The sequence below is a fragment of the Corythoichthys intestinalis genome, chromosome 18 (assembly GCF_030265065.1).
Source record: "Corythoichthys intestinalis isolate RoL2023-P3 chromosome 18, ASM3026506v1, whole genome shotgun sequence".
Taxonomy (NCBI): domain Eukaryota; kingdom Metazoa; phylum Chordata; class Actinopteri; order Syngnathiformes; family Syngnathidae; genus Corythoichthys; species Corythoichthys intestinalis.
The window spans coordinates 32,045,010-32,065,301 of NC_080412.1; the positions used below are offsets into that span (position 1 = coordinate 32,045,010).

Genomic DNA, 20,292 nt, shown 5'->3' on the forward strand with positions numbered 1-20,292 from the left:
GCGCCATCTAGCGTCGTGAACGGGTATAACGTCTAGACCACAAATATAAGATGACCCCCTCTTTTTCAGTGTTATTTCAATGCAAAAAACACCGTCTTATATTCGGGCCAATACGGTATATTATATTACTACCTAATATTACATGTAATCCAACGTCAAACTCTCATTAAACAGTGGGTGTCACTTGGTGAATTTACTTTAAAAGTGCAATATTACAAGCACTTACAGACGATGAGGGGCCCCAATATTTTTATCCTAACGATGTGACAGATCAATCACACGGACAAGTTGATTACGGGTCACTCCATCTTTTTATTGGGATCCTTTTGAACTGAGAGAGAGCGGGCGGGGAACGCACAAGGAATCGTTACGGGGACGGCTACAATACACTATCAACTAACAACATCACAACAGCTCACTGAAAGCGGTCTTCATTGTAGATCAGATGCTTTCAAAAATAAAAAGCTGCGCTCATAAATAAACATGATAAATAAATGCTTTGGAAATGAACGTTACCAGCTTTTCTTTTTTTCTGTATTTTCCCATGAAGTGAAGCAAACTGGGTGTGTCATAAGTGCCACTCTTTACCCAATTAGCAAACACATGGTAACTGCAATTACAATTGAACTTTTGCTCACCAAAACAGCAGCAATTAACAGTCTTGGGTTATAGCGTAATACATTTAGCTCAAAACAAGCAGCAGATGTCATTACATAGTCAACTTTTGATCACGTTTGAACTCGTGCTAACCAAAACAGCTGTTCATAAACAATCTCAGTTGTACTGCATGTTAGAAACGGCCCCTTCAAATACACACCTTCATTCGCAAACCTGTAAATGGCTTTTGACTTGAAGCTACTGCAAAAATGTAAAAAATATTATCATTCTTAGTAATACAATTTAAAGCTACGACAAACATCTGCAATGAATGTGATACCCAAAAAAGCAAGCACGTTACTATGTACATATGAGGGCTCAAATAGCGAGTATTTCACTTCAGAGGATGTTTACGAATGCTGGAAGTTAAAAATTCCTCACTGGTGTTTTGAGAAGAAATTTAAAAGTCAAACAACAAACACCAGAGGGCACACTTTTTCAACTTTTTTGATGGGGGATGTGGGGTGGGGGTCATGCCTGAGGGTACACAGCAGAAGCGGTAGAATGGCTCATCATTAGATATAAGATGCTAGGCCAAAAGCATGTTCACACTTTTCTAGGCAACTTAGAAGTTTGGAAAACTGCAAAGCAGAATTCGAAAGGTATAGAAGGAAGATGTAAGAATAAAAAGCAGTTCAAAGAGAAAGCAGTAATGAAATAGGAAGGAATTAATTAACTAAATGGAGGGGGGATAAGGAGATAAGAATAAAGAAAAACTGAGGGATAGAAACTGAATCCTGGAGAGAGAAACTAGAACAGTAACAAAATGGTAATATTGAAGAAAATAAATCATTGATACAGTGGTGCCTTGAGATACAAGTCTCAAAATCATCTTTTCACATGAAAATGAATGGGAACGTCAATCATCTCCCCAATAAAAAATACAACTATTTTAGAAAAAGTCACTTTTGGTATAGTATTTTATCCGAATATACAATATTTCTCATCCTACTATTGTAATTGACTCACAAATAAACCAAAATATTAGACATATTCGCAGAGGATAAAGAATATATGCCTGTGAGTATTTTATCTTCCTAAATGTGCCGCTCCTTAGTTTGTGTTCAAGTTATGTGTGCTTCTAAAACCGCGACTATTACCATTGTCATTTGTATGTTTTTTTAAAATGTACAAGGTGGAATTGTCTTTGTTTGGTGTGAAGCAGTGTTGTTTTTGGCAGCTCTTTTAATTTTCGTCTTCGTCTTAGACTTCTGGACGAAAATACTTATTAGTCAAGGAAAAGTCAGACAAATTTTGCCAAGTTTTAGTCGACAATTCTCAAAATGTTTTCGTCGATAAACTTCAAAAGTTTTAGTCTATCAATAAATTAATAAATAAATTAAATGTTTCCGACAATTTCGAACGAACATTGACATACGAGCACATAATTGTAGAGTCTACAAGGAAATCAGCATCTTCATGATGCTAATACATACTCAGCAGGAAAACAGCACATTTTTTGCAATTAATGAAACTCGAAATGGACGCCACACATTGTTTGTAAAAAGTCTTCCAAGAGTTTAAGAAGACACAAAGTTACCGCGCTAAATGCTAACGCTAACATGAACCCTATTCTAACACTACAAGTTAGTTTAGTGTGTGATGATCACTAAGCACAGACCAGTGTTGTACTCGTCAACGATGGCGAAAATGTTTGGTCAACGAACATTTTTTTCATGACGTTGACGTCACGACGACACGCTGAAAACGTGTCTTGGAAGAATATAACATAACGAGATGAATGCCAGTTGTCGTCTGATGAGACGAGAACAAGACGGAAATTTGTCATAATTTCCGTCATAAATTCATAATGTTTGATATTTTCTTATCGTATGTGTAGTTTAGCACGCATTTAGCAGTGTTTGGTCGTGTCACTCATGTGACGTGCTGCGCCTCACCCTGACCCCTTGCACCACACACACGCTAACTCTCCAGCGCGTGAGTGAAGACTATGCCCATTCCAGGCTCCTTTTGTAAAAGATATGTGTAAGTTTTGCTTTTTATCTTGGTTAGATACGTTGCTTTAGCCTTTCGAGGTCTTTGTTGAGTGATCGTCACACACTAAACTGACTTGTAGCGTTAGCATAGCGTTCACGTACGCATAGCGTTTCCGTTAGCATTAGCACTTAGCGCGGTGACTCGGTGTCTTCTTAAACTTTTGGAAAACATTTTACATACAGTTAGTGGCGTCCAGGTGAGTTTTTGCAAATAATGTGCTGTTTTCTTGCTGAGTGTTTATTATCATCATGAAAATGTTGATGTCCTTGTAGACTCTACACTTATGTGCTCGTCCGTCATGTTCATTCGAAAATTTTGGAAAACTTTTATTTATCTATTTATTTATTTATTAATGGACTTAAACTTTTGAAGTTTATAGACGAAAAAATTTTGAGAATTGTCGACTGTTTTCGTTGACTAAAAGTAGACGAGGACGAACATATTTTGAAATGACTAAAATATAACTAAGACTAATAAGTATTTTCGTCCAAAAGATTAAAATGGCTGCCAAAAACAACACTGGCGCAGAACTTTAAAGGTTAAAGCTACATGGCATAGCCAAGATAAGAAAACAAAACTTAGCAAGCAGCATCTGACTTGTTTCACAAAGTGAGTCTTGAATGGGCACACTGCTAAGGCAAAGCACGTCACATGAGTGACACGGCCAAACACTTCTAAAATGCGTGCTAACTACACATACGATAAGAAGATATCACACATTGTGAACTTATGACAGAAATTATGACAAATTTTCGTCTCGTTCTCGTCTCGTCAGACGACAACTGGCATTCATCTCGTTATGTTTTAGTCTCTGAAGACAAGATTTTAGCTCATCAACGTGGGGTCATCGTGGGTCATCGTTGAGAAAAATGTGTTCGTTGATTAAGTATTTTCGTTATCATCGTTGACGAAAAAAACACTGGTGTGAAGAAACGTTAACATTTGCATCTTGGAACACTCTTAAGTTGGGTCACTTATATCTCAAAGCACCACTTTATCTAATTCCGGCCCATCTAATGTGTATGGGATTTGACACGCATCCTACTGTGTATACAAATAGTATACAGTACAAGAGGAGATATAAGACTCTGAATTAGTTGATTGAGTCACATATAAATCCACACACTACTGTCAAAAATAGATATATAAATTAATGAGAAATAAGCAAGATGTATGTGTTTTAACACGATAAGAAAAATGGCGCTCAGTCAGAGCAAACGGGCAGACAAATCCAAACGTGACTGGTAACTGATGTCTGCATGCACTCTAAAGGCCCTACTGGCACAAAATACACTCATATGTATTCATGGCGTTTGTGCAACCCGGCTCAGTGGGCGTCGTCGCCGCCATGTGGGGGCTTGCCATCGTGCGGCTTCCCCGCAGCCCCCCCGGGCAACCAGGGGGATACGGAGTGCGAGGTGGTCTGCTTGGCCATGCTGTAGTGGCTGATCACTGTGTAGAAGCGGCCCCTGGCGTTGGCGTCCTGTGCGGCATAATAAGCCTCCAGTGAAGCTGGAATGCAGCGCTTGTGCTGAAACAAAAACAAAATGGATGCTTAGGTTACATACTGTTGATAGGTTTTTGTCATACGGTGAAAGGGAATACAAAATCAGAGGTGTTGTCTTCCAAAGAAGACATGGTGGTAAGAGGGTTGGAACTGTGAGTGTAGTGTTAACTAGAGATGTCCCGATTGATCGGCATATTAGAAATATCATGGGAAGCAATGTGGGGAAGCAAGGTGGCAATTGATCTTTGTCTTAACACCGTAAGTTATTTCCCAAAGCAGAGAAGATATATCCATTGGTAGCACGACGCACAGTCATGGTTCCACTTCCCATGATGGTTCCACTTCCCATCGTGCATTGGGGCATGGCTGCAGTATCATTTACTGAAAGCTCAACAAATACACTAGATGGCAATATTTAGTCACAATATACAAAGTCACAAGTCTTTCTATCCGTGGATCCCACTCACAGAAAGAATGTTAATAATGTAAATGCCATCTTGAGGATTTATTGTCATAATAAACAAATACAGTACTTATGTACAGTATGTTGAATGTATATACTCGTCCGAGTTTTATTCATTTTTTTCTTAATGCATTGCCAAAATGTATATGATCGAGAAAAATTATCGGGAATGATTGGAATTGAATCGGGAGCAAAAAAAAGCATCGGATTGGGACATATCGGGATCGGCAGATACTCAAACTAAAACGATCGGATCGGGAGCAAAAAAACATGATCGGAACAACCCTAGTGTTAACCATAGACTTCATGATATAGGGTTTTGAAGTCTATGTATTAACGTTGTCTAGAGCCGTGAGGGATCGTCAGGTGTGCCGCGAGAAATTATCCAATGTCGCATTTTTATTTAATTTTTTTTTTTACGTTGTTGGGCGGAGCTGCAGTAGGAAGGAAGGAGGAGGTAGAAAGTTGCGGTCGTGTGCAGACGAGCCAGGTATTGCTCTTGTCGCGTTCAATAACTGCTCGGATTTCTATCCATCAGCACCTTTCTGTCTGTGACAATGTGGACCCTAGCACGTCTACTGTATGTCATCATCAGACTTGTCAAGAGTCAATATTCACGAAAGCGTCCTTTCCATTTTATCCATATGTGACGACAGTCAAATCTCCCCCTGTGTTTTAGACCAACACATTGTCAATGGCTGCAAGGTGGCTGACGGCTAAAAATCTGAGCAGTTCTTGAACGCGACACGAGCAGCTATCCTAAACGTCATCCCCAAACGAAACACCCGTCGCTTCCAAACAAGTCGATGGACTATTTTGTTCGCCTTTGTGAAAACACAGAGAAACGGGCAAAATTTTTGAGAAAAGCTACAAAAGGTAAATGAGAAAGCCCCCAAAGCAAGTTACCTTGTTGCTGAACTTGTTGCTAAATCCAAAGTCCCACACAGTGGCAGAGACCTTAACACTACCTGCCTGCAAAGCTATTGTCAGCGAGCTGCTCGGCCCTGATGCGTTTAAAGACGTTGCTAAAGTTCGTCTGTCTGATAATTCTGAGCTTTTCAAGCCTAACTGCTATAAAAAATAAAACGGAGACTGGAAGCTGTTGATGAAGAGTCCTGCTAGGACATCAGCTTTGGGTTCATCTAAACAGGCTCAAGTAATTGCACTGAGTAAGTATAAAAATTGATAAACTATTTTATAAACAAATACACAGTACAGGAAGTAATTTTGGAAAATTTTGGTTTGTGGTGTGCAGCGAGATTTTTTCCAATGTAAAAACGTGCCGTGACTCAGAAAAAGTTGAAAAACACTGGTCTAGAGTCCAAAAACTAACCATCGCCACCAAAATTCATGTGCATGTCTCTACTAATTCCCACTTAAATCTCTGAAAATATGGTTCTTTATCAAGGGCATAGGTTTGCATAGGGACGGTAAGGACATAACATTAACTTTTCAGGATGCTCAAATTGTCCCCACCAACTTTTAAGCAACCTTATTTGCATTTTTTAATGAGTTCAGTTATAACGGTAATTTAGGATTGTCTTCTCATATGTTGTAAGGATAGAATTGACCCTACTATTGTGAATTATTTTCATTATGTTTAGACTTACATTTACCCCTTTACACTTGCTCGATGTGCCATGTACATTTATTTTCCTCAAACGCACGTTTGATTGGCAGATGACTTGAACCCCCAGCCCCTACAGACAAACACACGCACTGACAGCCCCAACAGGAATACAACATTTTGACAACTTGCTACCTCCTCAGCCCACTTCGAAGAGGAGTGATACAGTATTAGAAGTTTTTTTTGGCCAGCAGTAACCACTGTAAGCAATGTAAAAAGACATCAATGTTGTGGCGGTGGGGAACACACCACTAATTTTGCTTCTGAATGTCCGACCGGCAGCAGAGCTTGCATCATATTAAACTGTGTGAATTTGCTGACCTGCAAAACTCGAGTAGGAAGCTGCTTAGCGAGAAGTGTGTTTTCTACTGTTAACGTTAATTAAACTATGTAGTGAACAGAGGTTTAGCCTCCTCGCCGAAAATTTTTTATTTTATTGATGTGGTTTAAAAGCAGCCCCAAGGAGCTTCCACTTTGTGTGAAGTTTGGCTGTGCTTGTGGACAAAAGCAATTATGTTTTACCTGAAGGAAGACTCCATTTTTATTTATTTTTCTTATTCCCTGGCCAACATTTTTTTTTCAGTTATATTTAATTTCTTTATTTAAACAGACAACAGTGAGTGGTCTCAAGACAAATGTTTATTTTTTACATTCCTGGACAGTTAAGAGATTATTAACAAGTTTGCATTTATTGTATATGTTAATATAATTAAAGTTATGTTCAAACAATGCATTTTAAATTTGGTAATAAAATCCAGACATTTATTTTGGAAGTTTTCAAAATGTTTCTTTAGTAGTCTTTGAAAACAAAGGTTTGACTCGAATGCTGTATCACCTGAACCAATACATGTGAAAGTATAAGTCAAGATTTATTTTGCTTTGAACATTTAGACCAGGGGTGTCCAAACTTTTTGCAAAGGGGGCCAGATCTGGTGTGGTAAAAATGTGGGGGGCCGACCTTGGCCAATGTCCTTTACGTATAACAATATATTTAAGCAAATTTTAGCAAGCCATTCAGTGTGTCACATTTGCTTAATTTTTTTTTTCTCTTTCGACTCTCTGGCTCTTGCGAAATACTGCTGCTGTGACATTAAACTAGCTTCAAGTTGCTTCAATTTCTCGCTGCGTATCTTTCCGTTCCCTTGTCGTACATGTCAGCGTGTCTTGTTTGGTAATATCGCCTCAAATTGAAATCTTTAAAAACAGCGACGTCTCTTTGCAAATGAGGCAGACACAGTTTTTGCGTATTTTAGTGAAGAAATAGTCTAATTTCCACCTATCCTTGAAGCGTCGGCCGTCACAGTCAACTTTCTTTTTTTTGTTGATTGTCACAGAAAAATGGAAGTAATGGGTCACACGGAATAATGTTGCTTAGCCCTTAAATACATCCAACATGAAGCATTTATCAGAGAATCCCTAAATTTGAAAAATAAGGTCCTAATGAAACATTTTTTTCAAATTTGTAAAAAAAAGTCAAAATGAATATGTGTAATAAGCGCTCTATATCTATAACGCATGCTAAATCATGATTTTTTTTTTCTCATGGAACCTGCAGATGCATGTGTTGACTTGCATCCATCACTTTTTTTCTCAAAAAGAAATGTCAAAATTCTAAATTAGTCTCAAAATCATGAAATTTTAGTTGTATCAAATGTGATACATTTGGCAATAAAGGGTTAAAGTGCTGCTGCCTTTTAGTGGGTAAATGAGGGGACGCATTTTGTGTGTAAGCTACTTCATATGCTGGTTGCAGTACTGCTGACCAATTCATTAAGTCTGTGTTCGGGGCAGACGTTATTGATTTTATGACAGAGGCTGGGGGCCGGATGAAATTTGACCACGGGCCGCATTTGGCCCCCGGGCCGGACTTTGGACATGTCTGATTTAGACTATCAATTAATTAGGTTCATATTGGTGAAAAATATAGCCCTAAGCCCCGTTCACCTAATATGTTTATTGTAATTAATGTTCTGTCCCCAGCAAAAAGTGTAAATGCATGCATAGACTTCATAATATATTAATAAATTATGAAGACTATGCAGGTTATGCTGTTATATCTACCTATTGAGACCAAACCTTGTACTGTATGCCTTCACTGCAGATAGCCAAAAAGCAGTCTGTGAATGTCCGCATTCTCTCACCTCCTAAATGAACTGATAATATTGAAAATAAATGCCAATTTTATTTTTCTGAGCAAAATGTCCATCAAGTGAGCTTGTTAGTGAAAAGTGAACTCTTTTTGGCTGAAGGGTCTCTTTAAGGTAGGGAGGCAATGGAGTGGAATTGGTCATATCCATTTCTTGGAATACTGTGGCTATTATGTGCAGCTAAATTGATAACTTACTTGAGTTTTATGCTTATTTCTGTGTGGGTGCACATTTCTCCATTTGATACCCAAGAGCAGATAATGATGGCTAAGCAACATGGAATAAGAGTCCCAGCACGGGCTTTGAAATAGCTTTTCGATTACAGCTTTCAGAGTCTCTGACGGTCAAGGTGACACAAAGACTGCGCACTATACAACTTAGGGAACAACAAGTGTTGAGCAGAGGGGAATGCTAATGCACCATAATTTTCTCCCAAAGTATAATCAAACTTTTTTTCCCCTAGAACCCATGATGAATCATTCCTTGGTGCAACAAAACATTACACTGTAAATACTGTAGCAGAGGTCGTGCTAGGAAACAAAAATGACGTTTGGAGTGGAGTTTTGGATGGAAATTTTCTCTGAAAAAGAAAGTGATTTAATTGCAGGTGAACAACAAAAATTAAACATTGTTTTACTCATCAAACCAAATACATTATATCAACAAAAATGCATATTCTAACTGAGGAAAAAGTTAGGACGTAACTTCAGTGAGACAATTTTTTTGGAGCCATCTACCAGTCTTTGATATCAGTCTGAAGAAAGTTTGCCCCACTCCTTAACGCAGAATACTTTCAGCTGTGAGATGTTTGAGGGGTTTCTTGCATGTACACCCCCACAGCATCTCAATGCGATTAAGATCTGGGCTTTGGCCCGGCCATTCCAGGACTCTCCATTTCCTCCTTTTCAGCCGTTCTTTGGTGGATTTACTGGTATGTTTTCGGTCATTGTCATGTTGCAGGGTCCAGTTTTGCTTCGGATTTATTTTTTTCACAGATGAACTCAAATGTTCCTCATACACCCTCTGATACACAATAGGATAAATGGTGGATTCTATAATGGTGAGCTGGCCAGGTCCTGCTGCAACAAAGCATCCCCAAACCATGACACTTCCACCTTCATGCTTCACAGTTGGAATGAGGTTCTTTTCCTGGAATGCTGTTTTGGGTTTACGCCAAATATGTCCTCTGTTCTAGTGTCCAAATAATTCAAATTTTAGATTCAACTACCCAAAGAACATTCAAGAAGTCCTGGTCTTTGACTACATTCACTCTGGCAAACTTCAGTCTGGCCTTCATGTTCTTATGAAGAGAAAAGATTTCCTCCTTTTACACCTCCTATGAAGGTTAAACTTGTAAAGTATTTTTCTGATTGTAGAGGCATGCACTTTCACATCAACAGTAGCAAGAGCCTGCTGTAGGTCCCGTAATGACATTTTAGGGTTTTTGGAGACTTCTTTTAGCATCTTGCGGTCTGCTCTCGGGGTGAAATTGCTTGGACCATCAGACCTGGGTGTGTTGGCAGATGTTTTGAATGTCCTCCACTTGTAGACTACTTACCAGACAGTGGAATGGATGATTTTATATTGTTTTGAGATCTTTTTGAAATCCCATACCTGACTCAAAAGCATCTACAATCTTCTTTCTAAAGGCCTCAGAAAGCTCCTTTGATCTCACCATGGTGTTTTCTCTCATTTCAACAGTCAGGGGCACACCAGAATAAATGTGAGGTTTAAATAAAGCAAGCCTCCTTCAAAGCACTGGGTAATAATCAGGGGTGCACATAAGTGGTCCGCATGCGCGCATTCGTACTGGACGTATACAAACGCGCTGGCCGTCAACGGCTTCCATACGCTTTTGCGTACCGATGGCTGACCACTGTATTTGCGGCGGACACGAGATAATCACTTCTCAAAATGTCGGAGGCAGGCCCACTGAGTAATTATTTCCGTGTTCCCCCACCCCCGTCAAAGGACAGACAGACGACTGAGACGTCACCGGAGCTACCAAAAAAAGGACTTTTGCTGAAAAGTGGCTGCAGGAGGTACCATGGCTAGAAGCAAATGATGCTCGCACGGATATGTGGTACAAAATTTGCCGTGAGAATCCCAATGTCGCTGATAAGAGAAGCGCGTTTTATGTAGGGTCAAAGAATTTCAGCCATCCAAACTTTGAAAAGCACGAAAAAAAACAGAGCATGTGGCAATTAAGCAAACTATCGATGTCAGGCAGCACCCCACTCGCCCTATGGACAAGTGGCGGAATAAAGTTGATGAAGCGCAGCGCCATGCACTGACAAACGTGTTTTTGCTCGCATTTCACAAAGCTAAACATGCACGTTCAATGAGCTCTTATGAGGAGGAGGACATCCCACTTTTACAAAGGCTTGGAGTTAATGTGGGAGCCGCATAATGCCCTTTATTTACTAGTACTGCTTTTATGTTTATTTCTTTACATTTCACTTCAAAGTAATGGCAATTTTGTTGTGCCAGTTGATGTTAATCAGGCATTAATTGTTAATATAATTAATTAAAGGTATTTTGCTCTAACTAAAGCTTGTCATAATTTTATCGCATCAGGCGGGTTGGCTCTCAAGCTCAATGAGGACCAAGTCACATCTCCAGGTCCTCCTCTGAGAACCTGGGCAAAAAAAATATCTGCACCCCTGGTAATAATGTTCCAACTATGTGCACCTGATGTGATACACCTGTGTGTGGTTTTAGCCATTTTACGTGGGATTGAATGTGGGCTGTCTTAATTTATTCCTCAACAGGAATGGCATTTTTTTAAAATGACATTTTACAGAAAGTTATAAAAAAAACTTTTTTTCAGTTTTAGTTATGTAGTTCTATTACTTTCATCTCTCAAGATTGTTAAAATTGATATTAAATATCCATATGACCAAATATGTTAGAAAATATACAGGCTTCCATAGGGTGTCCTAATATTTTTTACATTACTGTACATTTTACCAATCTACATATTGTATTAAATTTCCATGGAGTCCCTTGAAAGGGACTATGTGACTCCGAACTATTATTATAGTAGTATTTCTTGTACCTTGTAGAGGAATCCATCTGGGCAGGCGTGGTCATAGGTGAAGGCTTTATAAACCACCAGGAACACAATGCAGGCAAGGAAGGCTAAGGCCAAGATGATCAGGATGGTGACCTGCAGGGGACGCAAATACCACTCAGGTCAGTATAAGTGTCAGTTGGGAAAGAGTCCAGCACACACGCAACCCTAGTGAAGGTAAGCAGAACTGAAATCCTTCTAGATTAGTTGAAATATTACATATGATCATTCCCATTTTATGTCCGTTGAAATATTAATATCTGAAACGCAATTTTCCTAATAATATTTTTTTAATTAATTAAAAAAAATGTATTATGAACTTAAATATATTTAATGTAACACCGAATGATTTTGCGGGGATAGAATCTATTAAATTGGCGGTGTCAAATGTACGGCTCGCGGACTGAAAGCGGCCCACAATGGGGTACAATCCGGCCCGCAAGGTTGTTCTGCTTGATAGGCACGTTGTAGCTAATTCATATCGTACATACAAAACGATACGCTTTTATTTTGACATTGGCACTGTAAAACCATATAATTTGTGTTATCAAGTAATTATATCTTAAAATTACAATTGTGATGTTTGTTTACCCCTTTTTGTCGCAATGGCGATCGGCCCGCCAATATGTTTACGTCATCAGCCTTTGTGCTGTGACCCGGGAATCAAACGCGTGCTTTCACATATGCCGGGAAAGTCCCGGATATAATACTAAGACGGGACTCGTTAAGTCTCCTTGTCAGTCGACCCGGGAAATTGCTTTCACACACAAGCGTTACCTGTTTAAATCCTGGGCCTTTAACGGTGTTAAGGTATGTATGAGAGGGGCTTTATTTGGTCAAAAATAAACTTGTCCGGCCAACATGAGATCTAGTGGCAATAAATGTGGCCCTTGAACCAGTATAATTTTGTCAAACCTGCATTAAATGCGTTAACTTTATGGGAAACTATGTCATGTATTAATACATGAAATAAAATACCTCCGTGAGAATTGGCCCCCCATTAGATGCGAATTTACTGTATTTTTCGGACTATAAGTCGCAGTTTTTTTCATAGTTTGGCTGGGGGTGCGACTTATACTCTGGAGCGACTTATGTGTGAAATTATTAACACATTATTATATCATTTCACATATTATTTTGGTGTTTTGAAGTGACACTGATGGTTTGGTAAACTTGTTAGCATGTTCTTTATGCTATAGTCATCTAAATAATTCCTGATAGCTATGTTCCGTTAACATATCGGCCACATTCACATTTTGTTGTTCAAGCATCATGTAACATTATCGTACTGTACACTTATTCAGCATGTTGTTCTGTATTGTATTTCTATTTGAAATTGCCTTTCAAGATGACATATCTGTTCGATGTGTTGGATTTTATCAATTAAATTTCCCCCCAAAAATGCGGCTTATACTCCGGTGTGACTTATATATGTTTTTTTCCTCTTCGTTGGGCATTTTATAGCTGGTGCCACTTATACTCAGGCGCGACTTATAGTCCGAAAAATACGATAAATAAAATTATCTCAATCGTTTGTGCTACGTTTCTGAATGTATGTGTTGTTTTCTCCTATCGTTTTTTGAGAGAATTACAAGTCTTTTATAGGTCAATCTGAGGTCAACCAGCCCCCCCATTTGATTAAAAATGGCATCATTCGTTTGTGTTTTGTTTGTGCTGTAAAAACATTTTGTTTGTGCTGCAACGGTTTTGTAGATATGCCGCTTTTAATTTATAGTGATGACCACACACATCCCCCCCAATTACATCAAAATGGACCCGAAACATTGCCGTTCGTTTGTGCTACGTTTGTGATAGTTTGTGCTGTAAACTTTTTCGTTTGTGCTGCTAACGTTCCAGTTACTGATGTATTCATTTCAAGTGATGATATCACTGGCAGCCCCCCATTTATTGTGCTACATTTGTACCAGTTTGTGCTGTAAATAGGTTTGTTTGTACTGCTATGGTTTTATATTGAAATATTCATTTCGAGTGATGACGTCACTCGTCACAAATGTAGAACGATTGATGTAATTTTTATATGAATTTGTGTCAGATGGGTATGGGCATCCCGATCGATCGGGTCCGATCACGTCATTTTCAAAGTATCGGAATCGGCAAAAAAATATCGGACATGCCTTTTTTAAAAAAATATATATATATTTTTTTTTTAAATCATTTTCTAATTGTATTTAACGTTACAGACAAAAGGTCTTACACTCATCCAGAGTAGTTTTGGCTTAAAGTAGGGCTATCAAATTTATTGCGTTAAGGGCGGTAATTAATTTTTTTTAAAATTAATCACGTTAAGTAATTAACGCATGTGCTGCACGACCCACTCACGCATTGTCGCGTTCAATCTATAAAGATGCCGTTTTACCTACAGATAGCGCTAAAAGGCAGTGTATAATGAGTAGAGAGAATTTTGACAGACTTTGGAGCCATTTATATGTGGCTAAAGCCTTACAATACCTCTCTCAGCAATTAAAAATAACGTGGGAGGCAATGTGGGGAAGAAAGGTAGTAGTTGATCGTTTTCTAAACACCCTATGTTCTTTCCCAACGCAGAGAAGATATATCAATTGGTGCCCCTACGCACAGTCATGGTTGCACTTCCCATCATGCATTTGGGCAGAAGTTAAATGGCTGCAGTATCATTTACTGAAAGCTCAACAAATACACTAGATGGCAATATTTAGTCACAATATACAAAGTCACATTTATCCTTTAAGAATTACAAGTCTTTCTATCCGTGGATCCCTCTCACAGAAAGAATGTTAATAATGTAAATGCCATCTTGAGGATTTATTGTCATAATAAACAAATACAGTACTTATGTACTATATGTTGAATGTATATATGCGTCCGAGTTTTATTCATTTTTTTCTTAATGCATTGCCAAAATGTATATGATCGGGAAAAATTATCGGGAATGATTGGAATTGAATCGGGAGCAAAAAAAAAAAAAAAAGCAATCGGATCGGGAAATATCGGGATCGGCAGATACTCAAACTAAAACGATCTCGATCGGATCGGTAGCAAAAAAACATGATCGGAACAACCCTAGGTAAAAGTATTGGTCTTGTATACATTTTAACACTGGGCAGTAATAGTACATATATCTGTTTTAAATGCAGATTTTTAAAAATATTCCTCAAATGTTGTGGTAAAATGTCACATACTCTAAATTGATATATAATAAATAGATACACTATAAAGTATAATGCATCACAGTTCCTTTGAAAATAGTGATGTTATTTATATTTCTCTACAGTACGGTACAGTATACTAATACAGTATATACTGTACATAATTGTCAATTAATGCAAATGTGGGTGCATTTTGCATTTGTCTGGTAGGCTGGACATGCTGTTGTGGAGAAGATTAACATAAAAAAGGATTCCTTTTCAACTTGACACTTTGATTGCATGCCTTTGAAATTGCATTTAAATTTGAATTATGCAAATGAGACATGGAAGGATATCTGTGTTTAAAAACCATAGTGTCTGCCAACGTCTGACAGCTGCGCGCGTGTTGTGTTGTTATTGTGTATGTGTATGTGTGTGTCATTACATCAGTGTGCACACGTCTTTCTTGGAAATAAATAAACAAAAGCTGCCCTTCCGTTGAATTGTAATTTCCTGCCTCCCACGCTCCCGTTTTTTTGGACGTTCCGATTGGCTGCTCCGTCAGCTCCGACAAACATGTCATAACAATTAGGCACGCGAGTGATGCTCGGAGTCCATCAGCGTTATGCCGGCTGACGCACGCACGCAAACCCGGCCACCGTTTAACTTCCTCATTCATACTCTTGAAACTTTCAATGCGTTTGAAAATTTTGTGAGAGTCGGCCTCAAAAAGGGTTCGCTTTTATATGACTTTTTCTTTGGCTTTCGGCAGGTGTTTCTGTTTTTCCCCTTTGACCCCCTTCTCTGCTCGTTTATCTTCATATTCATCAATTGTACATGCTTTCAAAGGGTATTCAACAGGGATATTTTCACTTAGAAATTTATTTCCAGTGGATATTAAAAATCTACATACTTGAATTCAAAGGTTTTTGGAATGTAAAAGAACAAAAGTGAGCGATATACTGTCTAAGATTTTTCAGACATTTATGTGATTAATTAAATATTTGTAAAGAAATATTTTCAACAGGGTAACAGAGTTAAAACAAATGAGAATGTTATTTGCACACCCTCTTATAACTAGTACAGTGGGGCAAATAAGTATTTAGTCAACCACTAATTGTGCAAGTTCTCCCACTTAAAAATATTAGAAAGGCCTGTATTTGTCAACACGGGTAAACCTCAACCATAAGAGACAGAATGTGGGGGGGAAAAAAAAAAAAGAAAATCACATTGTTTGATTTTTAAAGAATTTATTTGCAAATCATGGTGGAAAATAAGTATTTGGTCAATACCAAAAGTTCATCTCAATACTTTGTTATGTACCCTTTGTTGGCAATAACAGAGGCCAAACGTTTCCTGTAACTCTTCACAAGCTTTTCACACACTGGTGCTGGTATTTTGGCCCATTCCTCTATGCAGATCTCCTCTAGAGCAGTGATGTTATGGGGCTGTCGTTGGGCAACACGGACTTTCAACTCCCTCCACAGATCTTCTATGGGGTTGAGATCTAGAGACTTGCTAGGCCACTCCAGGACCTTGAAATGCTTCTTACGAAGCCACTCCTTTGTTGCCCTGGCTGTGTGTTTGGGATCATTGTCATTCTGAAAGACCCAGCCATGTGTCATCTTCAATGCCCTTGCTGATGGAAGGAGATTTTCACTCAGAATCTCTCGATACATGGCCCCATTCATTCTTTCCTTTACACAGATCAGTCGTCCTGGTCCCTTTGCAGAAAAACAGCCCCAAAGCATGATGTTTCCACCCCCATGCTTCACAGTGGGTGTGGTGTTCTTTGGATGCAATTCAGTATTCTTTCTCCTCCAAACACGAGAACCTGTGTTTCTCCCAAAAAGTTATTTTGGTTTCATCTGACCATAACACATTCTCTCAGTCCTCTTCTGGATCATCCAAATGCTCTTTAGCGAACCTCAGACGGGCCTGGACGTGTACTGGCTTCAGCAGGGGGACACGTCTGGCAGTGCAGGATTTGAGTCCCTGGCGGCGCATTGTGTTACTAATAGTAGCCTTTGTTACTGTGGTCCCAGCGCTCTGTAGGTCATTCACTAGGTCCCCCCGTGTGGTTCTGGGATTTTTGCTCACCGTTCTTGTTATCATTTTGACGCCACGGGGTGAGGAGGGGGTTGAAAGTCCGTGTTGCCCAACGACATCCCCAAAACATCACTGCTCTAGAGGAGATCTGCATGGAGGAATGGGCCAAAATACCAGCAACAGTGTGTGAAAAGCTTGTGAAGAGTTACAGAAAACGTTTGGCCTCCGTTATTTCCAACAAAGGGTACATAACAAAGTATTGAGATGAACTTGTGGTATAGACCAAATACTTATTTTCCACCATGATTTGCAAATAAATTCTTTAAAAATTAGAGGTGCACGATAATTATCGGTCCGATAATTATCGGTCCGATAATAGGAATTATGACGTCATCCCAATAACTCCAATAACATTATATATTATCGGGCCTATTAATAATGTTTTTGGCGCAGTGTCGGATTGGGATGAGAGCGTTTGTTTCCACTCCTGTTTTGCCAGTATGCAAAATTTTGTTAGTGTTCTAGAGGCTGTATTTTTCCTTTGATGACTTATAAACCTTACTATGACAATTAGCAAATGTTTGCATTTTACAGTGTTATGTTTACAAGTTCTTGAGAGGCCTTTTGGTTATTGAGAGGCATGCTGTTCTATAATGGCCAGGTTAAGAAAGTTGTTTCATGGACCAAGACGACAAAAGTCTCCTCTCCTGTGGCACCAAATGTTTTATCTGCTGACAAAACACAATACATGTTGGGTCTATGTTTGTTTTAGATCAGTGCTCATTGTTCAGGGCAACACATCGTCAAAGACATTGACTGATTGATTGTGATTGACTCAAATTATATTTATTCAAAAAAATTAATATGGGCACTTTTTTGAAGTCAAGACTATTCTTCTCTTTGTTTTGTTCATTATAATAATGTTCATGTCATCATAAAAATTGTGGTTTGGTCAAAGGCAAATCTATGCTGAATCAACCACTAGTATTTTTGACCTACAGGTGTTCAAAAACTCAGGTAAATATACATTGGAAAATTATATATATATTATCGGTTATCGTATCGGTATCGGCCTTGAGGAGCAGGAAGTTATCGATATCGGTATCTGTGTCAAAAAAATCTATTAAAAATCCTATTAAAAATCAAACAATGTGATTTTTCTGTTTTTTTTTTTTCACATTCTGTCTCTCATGGTTGAGGTTTAGCCATGTTGACAATTACAGGCCTCTCTAATATTTTCAAGTGGGAGAACTTGCACAATTAGTGGTTGACTAAATACTTATTTCGCCCACTGTATACGCTGATTTTTACTCTACTCAAACACCAGAACAACGTGCAATTTTTTGGTCGAAGATATTTCATGCTTGTATTTGTTATATTTTATGTTAATATTAATATGTTTTTGATGAGAAATGAGCACTTAATGTTATCCTGTTTGAAGTTGCGTTTGGTCAGCCATTTTCAAAGAGCCAAAAATAGCAAAAAGGGCGTGGCAAACCTCATGATTTGATTTCGATGGGTAAAATTTCATTCAATCATCTCCCAGAAGTGGCAATAGCACCTAAATTCAGTTTATTTATTGGTTTAAAGACGCGAACGCGTCATGTCCTTCAGCACCATGCTTAGCTCTGAAGGGGTTAAGTGACGAGTTCCATCTAGTAGTCTATGAAGACTGAATTTAAGCTTTTTGTGCCGGTCATGTTCAGGGATACTTTCATAATTTGCTGCGGGCTAATAAAAATTGGCCAGGGGGCCTTAGTTTGGACAGCCCTGTTCTCCTATCGCTCTCAAGTCAGCCACCGTCACTTCTGATAACAGACATGAGGGAAGAGGTTTGGCACTGTGGCCCCTAACGAGAGTCGACAGATGCAATAAGGAGCACCCGGTGCGTGACACTTGATGTCCCTGCTGGGTGGCTGGCTGCTGCTTTAACCAGGGACATTGCGAAGTAAGATTTTTCACTCTTCTGTGACTTGATATCTTAAGAATATTTTATATTGTTTTGGCAAATATACAGCACAATCAATTTCGATATTATTATGTGTGTTTGCTTTTCCAGTAGTATTAATGCAAAAAACAGATGAAAAAGATGTTCACAATTTATATCAAATATTACGTGCAACTGAGTTAAATTGGATTGGTTATGCTCGATTTTGATTGACATGATTATTTATACAGTATTATTAGGTTTCATTTATTTTTTTGTGACAATGTAATCTCTTGTTATAGCAGTGAAAAGGTGGATGAACAGCTTAAAAGGTTAAGTTTAGCCGGGGTAAAATGGAATTTACTGTATAGCTTTGACAGAAAGATGGAGAGGAAGAGCAAAGCCACAGGGAGAAGAGATAGCGAACGTGAATTACTTGAAGTGTGTTGGGTCAACGGTCGATAGCAATTGTGAGTGAGGTGGTGAAGAAACTCATCCAAGCAGCTTAGAATGGGTGGGGGGAAGTGTCAAATGTGTTATCTGATAGAGGAGTCTCTGTTGGGAGAGAGGAGGATGTGTTGAATAGAAGACTGCCCATGATGTACAGATTAGAGACAACTTGGAACTTGTATCTCTTCAGTAAATCAGTCAGCATCAAAAGTTTTCATTTTTTTGTAGCTTTTTCCTCGTTATATTGCTTTTACAACTGTTTTTCTACATTCAGTTTTACTTTATTTTTGTATTTTACTTTGAACTGTGCAGGAGTACCCAATGATAAGGCCTTTCTCCGTGCTTTCCAACCTTCCTATATATTTGGATTTCTGTGCTAATGAAACCCACCACCCACTCTCTCGCTCTTTCTGCTAGGAACTGACAGGCCACATAGGGGGCCAAGCTAAACCCCCTTCCTCAAACACCCCATCACTCCATTTAAAGATTAGCGGGTGGAATTATGTCGGGGAAAAAAAAGAGCATAAACTCAAGTGCTAACTCTTCAGTAAAGACAAATCCAAATGCTTGGTAATATCAGGGTGAGACTGAAGCCCCTTTTAAGATGCCTGTCAAATATTTGATTCGTCTATCAATGTTGGCTACTAAGAGGTAAAAATGTGGTCATGAAATTAAAATGTAGTATGGAGCGAATAACGTACCATTATGTAAAAATGTAACCATTTTTACTACAATGAATACTTTACAACAGACATGTCCAAAGTCCGGCCCGGGGGCCAAATGCGGCCCGGGGTCAAATTTCATCCGGCCCCCAGCCTCTGTCATAAAATCAATAAAGTCTGGCCCGCACAGAGACTTAATAAATTGGTCAGCAGTACTGCTACCAGCATATGAAGTAGCTTACACACTAAATGCTGCTCCTCATTTACCCACCAAAAAGGCAGCAGCACGCTAAGCAACATTACCCCATGTGACCCTTTACTCCCAATTTTCTAAAATGGCGACAATCAACAACAACAACAACAACAAAAAAAGAAAGTTGACTGCGACGGCCGACGCTTCAAGTATAGGTGGAAATTGGACTTTTTCTTCACTAAAATACGCAACAACTGCGTCTGCCTCATTTGCAAAAAGACGGTCGCTGTTTTTAAAGAGTTCAAAGTGAGGCAATATTAGCAAACAAGACATGCTGACATGTATGACAATATTACAGGGAATATACGTAGCGAGAAATTGAAGCAACTTGAAGCTATTAATTCCACAGCAGCA

General features: G+C 38.8%; 1 protein-coding gene across 1 annotated transcript in view; it reads right to left on the bottom strand.

The window, feature by feature from the left end:
• Positions 1 to 274: 274 nt before the first annotated feature.
• Positions 275 to 20,292, bottom strand: part of nsg2 (neuronal vesicle trafficking associated 2) — a 99,297-nt gene continuing 79,279 nt past the window's right edge. The window contains exons 4-5 of the mRNA XM_057820689.1: positions 11,458 to 11,568; positions 275 to 4,186 (exon numbers count right to left, since the gene is read on the bottom strand). Of these exons, the coding sequence (XP_057676672.1) occupies positions 3,983 to 4,186; positions 11,458 to 11,568 (315 nt within the window). The 3' untranslated portion in view covers positions 275 to 3,982. The remainder of the gene's footprint in view (positions 4,187 to 11,457; positions 11,569 to 20,292) is intronic.